Source organism: Pteropus vampyrus, unplaced genomic scaffold (assembly GCF_000151845.1).
Source record: "Pteropus vampyrus isolate Shadow unplaced genomic scaffold, Pvam_2.0 Scaffold135, whole genome shotgun sequence".
Taxonomy (NCBI): domain Eukaryota; kingdom Metazoa; phylum Chordata; class Mammalia; order Chiroptera; family Pteropodidae; genus Pteropus; species Pteropus vampyrus.
Genome location: NW_011888916.1, coordinates 2,761,049 through 2,771,997, shown reverse-complemented (window position 1 = coordinate 2,771,997; position 10,949 = coordinate 2,761,049). Strand labels below are relative to the sequence as shown.

The following is a 10,949-nucleotide window of genomic DNA, read 5'->3' as shown; positions in this document are numbered from 1 at the left end:
AAGGTCTCACAGCTATTTTCCGGTAAAGCCAGGACCTATTCTCCCAGGTCTGGGTCTTCTCAGCCCCAGCAGAGCCTCCTGGAAGGACACAGTCTCTCTAGCCTAAAACCAGAGCCACAGGACGGGGGTACAGGTGTTTAAGGGATCTGGGCTATCTCTGGCTTCTCCCAACCCTTCAACCTGTCATCTGGTATTGGGGCAGACACCCAGGGCTCTGTGGGTGAGCTGGGAACTTCTGAAGTTCCTTCCAAATGGATCAGCTATATTTCCCACGATGTAAGATTCTGTGCTTTTCATTCTTCATCAGGCAAACTCCTGCTCATTCTATAAAACCTAGTTCAAGGTACAGCAAATGACCATGTACAAAGCCACAGAGGGAGTCACATCACATTCCAAAGAATCTTACAGACCATGATCTCCGACCACAATGCAATATAATTAGAAGTTGACAAGAAAATCATAAACCTCCCATAGGCTGAGAGACTAAAAAACACACTTCTAAATCATCCATGGGTTAAAGAGGAAATGACAATGAAATTATGAAATATTTAGAACTGAATGATAAGTAAAGCACAGCGGTTTCTGTTTTTTCTGTAAGTCGAAGTCCCTGAGCCTATGTGCCAAGTACCTTTCATTGTTCCCTAGATGCACTCTCCACCCTCCTCCACCCAGCTCTAGACCCAAGAAAGCCGACCTCCATGTGCTGCATCAACTCTCATTGGCTTCAAGAGTAGGAGCTGGCCAATGGGGAAACCTGGCCAGAGATCAGCCAGAGAGAGTAGAGGGAGGCCCCTTTACAACCCCATTCCTTCACAGAATGATTGCTGTGGGCTAGGTATGCCCTTCAAGCATAGGCCACAGCTAAGCTCAGATCAGTAGGCCCCTCCTCATAGCTTGCACTTTGACCCCTCCCTCCCAACACCCCTTCAGCTAGGGGTGACAGCTTCAGCCTAGGGCATACATCGAAGGGCTGCTCTTGCTAGTCCTTTGGTAATATGCTATCTGTGTGGTTGCCCTACACCCTCACTATACTTCTAAATAATGACTTCTTTAAACTCTCTTCAGAGTGCCCAGTCCATAACCGTGTTTCCACTTCTGGATGACTGAGCTCTGACCTTGTGTTATCTCTGTGTGTTGTGCCACCTGCTAACCTCAGCTGAGGTCAGGTACTGGGACAGCTTCATCACCTGATGCCCTGCCCTCAGTGCCCAGAATCATGCTTAAGAAAGGGGGTTGATTAGAATATCAAACAAATGAAGGAATAGATTCGAATTCCTTCTGCATATACTAGAGCATGCAAATGTTTAGAGGAAATTTAGGGCAGAATTAAGACCCACACAGCAGGGAAAAAAAGAAAACTTTAGACTGTAGCAAAAATAGGTGCTCGACAAAAGAAAGAATCCTCAATTCATCCTTCAGGATCTTGTGTGTTCTCATTGCCATCGAGCAAGAAGATCCAGACACAAGAGGAGCCCAGTAAGCGTCTGTGCCACAGTAAATGCCCTCCTCCAGCCTCCAGCGCTACCCCACTGTTGCCTGCTCACTTCCCGCACCTCTCCAGGGTGACCTCTACAGCTCATCTATCTGCCTTGGCCCTCCTATCCTAGAAGGCCTCCAACCTTCCCTCCCTTCCCAGGATAGAGCCAGCCACCTATTCCTTGGGCCTGGGGCCCACAATGTGCATTGGGTGCTGCTGTGGGATATCTGTCTGTCATCAGAGGAGGAACATGAGTAGAAAACTAGGGAGAGAAGATCAAGTCTTGAAGGGTCTGGATTTGGTTGGAAAGAAGGAGGGAAAGAAGATATTTCAAAGTGGGAACCACTGGAACAAATGTCTGGCGGTAGGAAATCGGGTGACTTCAGGTGAGGGGTGAGGAGAATCAGCCCAGTCTGAGCAAGGGCCCCGGCCCTGGTGGAGAAGGTGAAAGTCTGTGTCTGAGCACTCTTCAGGACCAGTCTTTTAGTGCTGGGGTAAGGGACTCGCTCATGAGTCCCAAGGCACTCATTCATTGGTATTAAGTACCTGCTATGTGCCAGGCACTATGCCAGGAGCTAAGAATGTGGAAGTGTATAGGGCAGACTTGATCCCTTATTGAGCTCAGGGACAAACGAGACACACGTAATTCTGGGAAGACAAAAAAAAAGAAAAGAAATCCATTATTTAGCAGCTCTTTTGTCTCCTCTCCAGACAGAAGCTGAGCTTGTCCCCATTTTACAGTTGAGAAAGCTGAGGCTGCCTGCTTGGTAAAAGTCCAAGCAAACGCTGAGAGGGCTAGCTAGTCTTTTACCCAAGGGGAAGTTGGGAGAGCGATATGGACATTCCGGAAAGGCGACAGTGAGTGTGTCTGTGCATTCGGGGAGGGGGGTCCCCATTCCCCGCCCCTTCCCCCGCCCCTTGGCCGCAGCACGGCTGGCCCGGGAGGGTAGGGGCGGAGCTGGCGTCGCCTCAGGGGCGTGAGGGCGACCGAGGCCCGGCAGGGCAGGCAGGCGGGCGGACAGGCGAGAGCACACGCAGAGCGGAGGACCGGCAAAAGGAGGAGACCCAGGGCGCTGGGATGTGACCCGCGGCCAGACGAGGGCTCAGCGCTTACCCACCCAGGCAGACTCGGTGAGTGAGTGCCGCGCCCCACGCGCCCCCGCCGCACAGACGGCCCAGGCTTGCTTCCACTTTCATTTCTTCAGCTGTCCCGGCGTGGCACAGTCCGGAGGCGACCTCTGCCCGAAGGCAGGCTGGCCACAATCCTTGGTTTGGGGTCCTAGGCTCAGAGCAGCTGAAGTGGGGTTTGGGGGATGGCAGTGTTTGAGGGGGGTGTGTCTTCTTCGGGAGCGGAAATGTCAGGCCTGCTCTTCTGTGTCCTACAACAGACAGGTCTATCATGGCAGCTGGGCTGGAGAAGGGTAGGGGGAGATGGCCAAGGGGTGCGCTTGGGCGGCCGAGAGTTGTGAGGTGGGCACGGACTCAGTGCAGAGCATGGAGGCCCCGCCTTTACTTTTCTCTTGGATCTGTGCCCTGCACGGAGGCATCTCGCAGGACGCACAACCCTAGGCTGGATTCTGGGCTCAAACTGGGGCCAGCTCCTGCCCAGGATTCTGGGCCAGGCCTGGGGAATGGCAGGTGTGGCTCTGGCAGGGGACTAAGTGTCAGAAACTGACAGGGCCACTCTGTGGTCTTCAGTTGGGAAGCCTAGACGCCCATCCAGGATGTGAGCTATCTCTGGCCACTTTAGGAGTAAAAGGACACCCAAAGTTAGGAAACAGGGGGCTAAGAGAGGATATAAATGGCCATGGTTCAGCGAGGGAACAAAGGTTCTGTGAGGGACAGAAACTCAGGAAGGGCATGGAAGTGGGAAGTGAAGAGAAACCAGTGGCCTGGATAGAAAGGCAACTATCAAATCCCACCCCCACTCTCTACCACCACCACTCGCAAGCTTACATTTTGTTAGGAAAAGACCCAGGCCTTGAAATTCTACAGCAGGAAGGTGGGACTCTAGCTCGCTGGTCAAGACGCCCAAGTTGCTGTGCGGACTGTGGGGGGAGGCGCAGTGAGTCGGGGGAACAGGAATTAAGTTGGTCTAATTGGTGGGAAGATGCTTCCCCCCCCCTTCCATCCCCAACTTTCCCCTGTCTCCACCAGACCCGCTACCAGCCAGTGCAGGAAGATGCTCCTTTACTCTTTTCATGGGCTCAGTCTCATTTTATCGCAGTTCTCAGTTCTTCCATTGGAGATCCCCTGTCTGTTACTTGCTATGTGAATGCAGACTCCTCAATGCCCCTTTCTCAGCCTGTTTCCCCATCTATATAAGAACTGAGTTGGGCCAGTTGATTTCTCGGAGCTATTTCAACCCTAAGATTCTCGATTCTAAACTTTCCTTAAAGCTTGAGCATCAACTATGTGCCAGGCCCTGACCTAGGCTCGCAATAGGTTGTGTGGGGACAGCAAAGGCCAAACAGTAGCCTCCACCCAAGGAGAAAGAAAGGGGGCTGTGGGAGGAGATAGCATTCAACCTGATCATATGTAGTCAGGCAAAGGGACCAGTGTAAGAAAACACATAGCGGCAGGAGAGTGGGCAGTATGTTCAGGTATCATCAAGAAGCCCAGAGTGGTTGTTGTCAGGGAGTGGGCAGGAAAGGTAAGGTGAGGTATTGAATGCCAGGGTGAGGTCTGTTGGTCACTCTCAGTAAAAGGGACTATGTGATGGTACAGGGCCCAGGAACCCCACCTAATTTCAGTGTGATTTTGGAAGCACCTGCCCCAAGCAGAGTTTAGAATGCGGGCAGCAAGTGAAGCATGAACATCTCCTCCTCTTGGTCAGGAAGCTCAGGTCCCACACTGGAGTTTTCTTTGGGTGAGAAGGCGAGCTGCTGGGAATAGATGAGATGACCTGCCATGTCATTGAGGTTTTTTTTTTCAAGAAGACAAGATCCTTCTGGGAGACCTGCCCCTACTTTCCAGACTCCTCTCATTTTACTTGACTATCTCCCTCCTAACCTGCCTGTTGTGGGCACAAGAAAGAACCCCTGTTCCAAACTTCTCCTCCACTAGCTTGACTTTTTGCTTGATGTGACGCCTCCCCCAACCCATACTTACTGTGCCTTTAGTTACACCCAATTGTCACCTTGTTCCCATCCTCCTTCCCCACCTCTGTCCCAGCATTACTAGAGATATGAAAAGGAAAATGCTCTAGTGTCAGCTCCGAGGTCAAGGCCAGGCTTTGTTTGTGACTATATTCAAGCTTCAGTCTAAAGCTAGTCAGGACTCCCATTGATCAGGGTCAGGGCCAGGTCAAAGTTCAACCTGGAGCCAGAGCTCAGTGCTTAGCCTATACTCAGTGTTAGTGCTCAGTCTGGGGTCAGGGTCAGTGCTCAGTTTGTGGCTAAATTTCATTCTCAGCAGGTACCTGGGTCTGCATTTCCCAAGAGCTCACATACTCACATACTACCCTGAGAGTCCCAGAAACCTGGCTTGTATCAGAGTGACGCAGGAAGTTGCATAGGCCAAATCCATGCCTGCTACAGGGGTGCCCCAGCCATGATGGAGCTGGGACTAGAACCTAGGACTCCTGCAACCAAGCCTGGGACTCTGATTCCTGTCCCCAAAGTCTGTTCTGAATCTGGGATCCTTCAGTTCTAAGAAGCAAAGCAAATTCATCTGAATTCTAGATGGGCCAAGATGGACAGATTTGACTATATTCTCCTATCTCCCAGTTCTAGGCATGTAGTGAGTGCTCTAGGAATGTCTACTGAGTTCCAGGTAATGGGGTGTTAGGAGGGCTGCTATGGCTTCTTGGGGTTTCGGGCTGGAGGAGGCTGGCTTGGGGGAAAGAATCTTCAGCCACTGTTGAAGGAAATGGTGTCCTTCTACACCTGCCACCTCCCCCTCTCCTCCAGCGCCTGCAGCCACACTCAGAGGCCACCCAGCTGGCCATATGAGGGCCCTTTCCTTTTCCAGAGTAATAAAAGGAAAGGACATTTTTGGTAGAAAAGTCCCTCCTGCTCCCTGGGAACCCCCGGTGGCCGGATAAACTACGGGATATCCCAGAGGAAGTTGAAGGCAGGGGCCCTCCCCCTACCCCCAGCACAATGCAGCCAGGCTCTCTCTCCCACGCTGCACCAGCTGGCCTCTGGGCTCCCCCCAGAGTTCATCTTATCCAGGCCCCTGCCTCCTGGCAGGCCTACAGAAAGCCTCTGCCACCTCTTTAATGGCCAACAGCAAGTCTGAGGAGCACCTGTTTGGAGCTGAAGCCCTGCCTTCTGTGAAATGCAATGAATGTGGGGAGGAAACAAAACAAGATGGGAGGGCTGTGGGTGCTTGGCAGAAGGAACTAGGACAGCCTGGAAATAGGGCAGGGACTGCAGAGGTGGGCCAGTGATGTGTTGGGAAGTCAAAGCCCGTTTGGTTAGGATCTGACCACCATGCTTCCCCATGCCCTCGGCCCTGGCAGCGCATCTTCAGGTCCTGCCACCCGACACCTGGCCCCTCCGCCCAGCCTGGCCATGGCGTTGTGCCTGAAGCAGGTGTTCGCCAAAGACAAGACCTTTCGGCCACGGAAGCGCTTCGAGCCCGGCACACAGCGTTTTGAGCTGTATAAAAAGGCACAGGCGTCGCTCAAGTCTGGCCTGGACCTGCGCAGTGTAGTGAGGCTGCCGCCTGGAGAAAACATTGACGACTGGATCGCCGTGCATGTGGTGGACTTCTTCAACCGCATCAACCTCATCTACGGCACCATGGCGGAGCGCTGCAGCGAGACCACCTGCCCGGTCATGGCCGGAGGGCCCCGCTACGAGTACCGCTGGCAGGACGAGCGCCAGTACCGGCGGCCGGCCAAGCTATCCGCGCCGCGCTACATGGCCTTGCTCATGGACTGGATCGAGAGCCTCATCAACGACGAGGATGTCTTTCCCACACGCGTTGGTGAGTGCCACCTGGCAGGCAGGTCAGGCCTGGCCAGGGAGAGAGGCAGTCACCGGAGCCCATTTCACAGATGAGACATTTAGTTTGATACAGCAATTCGAGAGGGGAGGCAGGGTGGTGGTAATTTTCTTCCTCATTTTGTAGAAGAGGAAACTGAGGCATGGAGAGGTTCAGTGGCTGCTCAAGATCAGGTATCTTGAGCTAGAACTGCCTGACTCCCAGTTTAGGGCTTTTCTTGTCTGAGGCTTGAGTACCCCTTCCGGGACCACCCTGACAAGACCACTGTGATTCTCAGAACCTTCCAGAAGAGGTGCCTCAAGGTTCTCCTAGCAGATCACCCTACCTGGGCTGACGACTTGCAGTCTCCTAGGAGTTGCCTTTGACTCCTGGCCCCGGAAAGGGAAGGGGGTGGGGATTGGGTGGGCCAGATGGTATCCCTACCTCAGGGGGCTCCAAGGGCAGGATTCTTCCTTGTCAGGCCCAGGCCATGGAGCCTTTTCTTATCTCAGCTGGGCAGCCCTGGCGGGTGAGTGTAGGGACAGGAGATGAGTGATGTCACCCTGACCCTGCTTCCCCACCCAAGGGCAGCTAGAGGGGGTGTTGGCCCAGGAGCTGAGCGGGCATGACACTGTGTGCATCACAGCAGCCCCTCCCCCACCTGGCCTCACGTTCATCCCGTTAAGGCACTAGGAATCAGAGATGGGTGGGGCAGGGTGGTCAAGCCCAGAGGGGAGAAGTCTGAATACTGAGGGAAGCTGGGCGCTGAGTCACAATTCAATGCCCATGGCCCCATCCCAGCTGGTAGCCTGCCATTTCCTGTACTATCTTACCCAGTAATGGGTATCCTCATTTCATATGGGAGAAAACTGAGGCCAAGAGAGGGACAGTGCACTGAATCAGGAGGGATTCCAAACCATACCTCAGGTCTCTTGGGCCCAGGCCCTAAGTCTAGATGAGCAGGACGTCTGAGGGACCTGGGCTGGGCCTAGGGCTCACAGGAAGGCAGGGCTCAACCCCATCCGAGAGCAGCGAGGAAGGAGAAGGGCTCTAGGGAGCCAGGTGGGTCAGTGTGGATCTGTGTCTGGGCTCTTATTCCCTTCTAGCCTTAACATCCTGGGCCTGTGAGACCCCAGATGTCTGTTCCTTAACCCGGGGATGGCTCTGCCATAGCAGAGAACAGGGTATCGCTACCAAGATCTCTACCTTAAGCACAGGGCTATACAAAATTGTGCCTTTTTTGCAGGTCCTGGAGCTTCTCTTGAGCAGGACCAGTGGCATTTATCTCAGAGGGGCGCTGCAGGGCAGTACAAAGAGGGTTTGAATCTTGCTTCCAGTCTGTACTAATTAATAGTTATGTGGCCTCAGGCAAGTGGCTCCACCTTTATGCACCTCTATTTTATCACATCTAGAATGGATATAATACCCATTGTCATACCAGGCAAAAGGTGCTAAGGGCCAGCACAGGGCCTGGCTCACAGATGGAAGTGTAAATGTTATTGATTATATGAAGGAATGAGAGATATCTGAACAAGTTCTTGAAGACTTAGTAATTCTCAGGATTCAGGTCTGGGGCCTGCTGTGTGAATGCCACAAAAAGGAAGGAGTCAGAGCAAGGCTGGAGAAGGAGGTCAGGATCATGAAAGGGCTTGAGCAGATTCCATGCTGGGAAGTTAAGACTTAATCATGAAGGCCCATGTTTTTAAAAATAGAACCTAGATGGCAACGAGCCACTTTTGGAATTGTATCCAAGGGTGTCATGTGAGAGCACCTACAGATACACACATTTCTGGAGAGAGTTTGGGCATCACTTTCATCATAGTCTGAGAAGGGTTGGTCAGTGACCCCAACCAGGTAGCAGAGGCCTACTCAGGGTGATGGGAAAATGTGGAAGATGATTTATTTTTCAGCAGGGGAGAGGCACAGTCAGATTTGTGCTTCATTAAAAAGGGAAGTATGGGAGAAAGCAAACCATGAGATCTTTCTGTCTCCCACAGCAAAGTGTGCTAGGGAAGAGGCCATTCTGGGTGAAGCCTGCCTATATATGGAAGGGCAGGGAAGGTTGGGCAGAGTTTCATACCAAGATGCTCATCCCCCACTTCTGCTCATCCATGCCCCCTTAGGAGTTCCCTTTCCCAAGAACTTCCAGCAGGTCTGCAACAAGATCCTGACCCGCCTCTTCCGTGTCTTTGTCCACGTCTACATCCACCACTTCGACAGCATCCTCAGCATGGGGGCTGAAGCACATGTCAACACCTGCTATAAGCACTTCTACTACTTCATCCGCGAGTTCAGCCTGGTGGACCAACGGGAGCTAGAGCCACTGGTGAGGCCAAGCCCCACTGCCCTCCCCGACCAGGGCTAGCCTCTGAGTTTTCAAATCCAAAGGCTACCTGCTTCAAGAAAATCCAATACCTGTATAGATAAATTAGGGGACGGCAATTCATTTAACAATGATTCTGTACTTCAATAGAGAATTCATTCAAGTGTCAGTTTACAAACCCAGATCTGCAGCCTTGAATTAGGGTGGGGGATGATGGAAATGGGCCAAATTCAGGCAAAAAAAACAGCCAGACTCTATGGTTTGGGAAGGGACTACCTAGCAGGTTGAGCTCTGACTGACCCTTCCCCATCTTGTGTCTCTGCAGAGGGAAATGACAGAGCGGATCTGTCACTGAGCCCAGGCCTGGACATTGTTGCCTGTCAGATGGACCATCTGAACACAGAGTGGCTAAGGGAGGGGACCCTCAGGAGTCTGGTGGCAGAGGAACCTGAAGGCCCTGGGACCCCCTCCACACATCCAAAGCCCCTTGACTTCTGGTTCTCAGGAGTGTGCCCACATGTCCCCTGACTGCTTGTGAATGGAGAGGGGGAATATTTAAAGGTGGGAAAACAGAAGGAAAAGAAGGGCTAAACCTCTGACATGAAGTCTGGGGTTGGGGTAGGCTAGAGGCTTTCTGCTCCGATATGTGACCTTTCCAAGCTTACCTGGGAAATTGTGGATGTGGTTGAGGTGATGGCAAGTCAGGTACAAGAGAGTGAGCAGCCTGTGTGTGAGTGAGCACAGATGACTGTGTGTGTGTGTGTGTGTGTGTGTGTGTGTGTGTGTGTGTGTATTTGACTGTGGGGTGTGTCTGTGAGAGCTGGCTGCCTTAGACCCTCCATAGCACATAAGAGGCCCTCATAAATGTTAGATAAATGGATGAATGGAAGAAACCAAGGAATGAGGGAGGTAGGGGAGGAGGGATTAGGACCATCAGACTATGACCACTTTCGGAGTGATGACAGGTCACTGTCCCCACTTGGCATGTCTGGCAAATGTGTATAAGTGCACAAAATGTGGTTGTAGAGGTAGCTCTGTGAAACTTCTAGGCTACGTTCTTCCATCAGCATGAATTCTGAAGAGCTGTGAAGAGGTAGGAAGAGGATCCTCATCCTAGGTACCTAAAGCCATAGTCCACCACAGACACAGGTTCTGATTGCTCAGCCAGAGATGCCCGTTTGCTGTCATTTAACTCGTTCCTCTGCCTCCAGGAAAGCCTGATTATAGACAGCCTCTTGGGGGTTGGGGATGATCCCTCATGTCCACAAAGTTCCACTGGCTCTTAAATTGGGAATCACATGATCCAGTCTAGCTCCCAGAATCTGAAGTCCAGCACAGAAAATCCTCCAACCCAAGGATCTAGTGGAACTCGAATTGGGAAATTCCAGAGTCTTGTCTCCCATCCTGGGACATTGAGGACCACGTGACTAGTGAATGGACTCTTCCAAGCTTGGAGAGCCCCCATCCTGCAAGTACTTGCCTCTTTCCCAACTATCCCTGAGACATTCCAGCTGGTTGGCTCTCAGAGCATAGCTGTCCACAGAGAAACTGGGATGTCCATTCAGCACTCTATCACTCGGCCCAACCCTGTGCCCAGACCCACAGGTGGAGAAACTGAGGCAGGGACAGGGCCCTCCCCTCCCAGAGTCTCCATGCTGGGAGGCCAGGATGGAGAGCCAGAAGGGACCTGAGGCTCATCCTGAGTCACTCACAGACTCCTCCATGTACCTAGCAGGAGACTGAAGCCGGGAAGAGAAGGAGCAACTGTCCAAGGCCTCACAGCAAGGCTGTTGTGGAGCTGGAATAGAAACCAGGGGCCCTGACTGCCACCCCAGAGCCTATGGATTGCTATATAGGGAGATGAGGAGTACATGGAAAGAGGGTTTGACAACCCTTCTCCAGGACACAACAGTTCCTGCTTTGAGCAAGGATTTCTAGCCTGATGCCAGAGTGCCCCACCTCCCTGCAGATCCGCTGGGATTATCTGCTGAGCCAAGCCTCCAAAATCATGACCCTCTCCATGGCCCAGCAGCTGCCTGATTTCTGGGGAAGCAGATGGCACTTCTGGGGCCAGGCAGCTGGACCTGGGACGGCTGTCTCTGGAGAAGTTCCCAAGAGAAACACACTGCCCCAGCAGCTTTGCCAGAGGTTTGCATGGCAGGCGGGTGGGGGGTTGTCAAAGATTCCCCCAAAGAGGACTGTGGATTGGAAGATGGA

General features: G+C 52.6%; 1 protein-coding gene across 2 annotated transcripts; it reads left to right on the top strand.

Moving 5' to 3' along the window:
- The first annotated feature begins 2,324 nt into the window (after positions 1 to 2,324).
- On the top strand, positions 2,325 to 10,943 carry MOB3C (MOB kinase activator 3C). Of its 2 annotated transcripts, XM_023535011.1 has the most exons (5): positions 2,729 to 2,781; positions 5,206 to 5,251; positions 5,943 to 6,412; positions 8,533 to 8,735; positions 9,058 to 10,943. In XM_023535011.1, exons 3-5 carry the CDS (start codon positions 5,995 to 5,997, stop codon positions 9,085 to 9,087), a joined length of 651 nt encoding a protein of 216 aa, XP_023390779.1. In that variant the 5' UTR covers positions 2,729 to 2,781; positions 5,206 to 5,251; positions 5,943 to 5,994; the 3' UTR covers positions 9,088 to 10,943. The 2 variants fall into 2 exon arrangements, with proteins under 2 accessions (XP_011365942.1, XP_023390779.1); XM_011367640.2 differs by lacking the exons at positions 2,729 to 2,781; positions 5,206 to 5,251 and adding an exon at positions 2,325 to 2,608.
- Positions 10,944 to 10,949: the final 6 nt, after the last annotated feature.

Coding starts and splice junctions, on each gene's coding strand:
- MOB3C (XM_011367640.2), top strand. CDS start 5,995: ATGGCGTTGTGCCTGAAGCAGGTGTTCGCCAAAGACAAGACCTTTCGG. Junction 6,413..8,532: donor TGTCTTTCCCACACGCGTTG/GTGAGTGCCACC, acceptor ATGCCCCCTTAG/GAGTTCCCTTTCCCAAGAAC. Junction 8,736..9,057: donor AACGGGAGCTAGAGCCACTG/GTGAGGCCAAGC, acceptor GTGTCTCTGCAG/AGGGAAATGACAGAGCGGAT.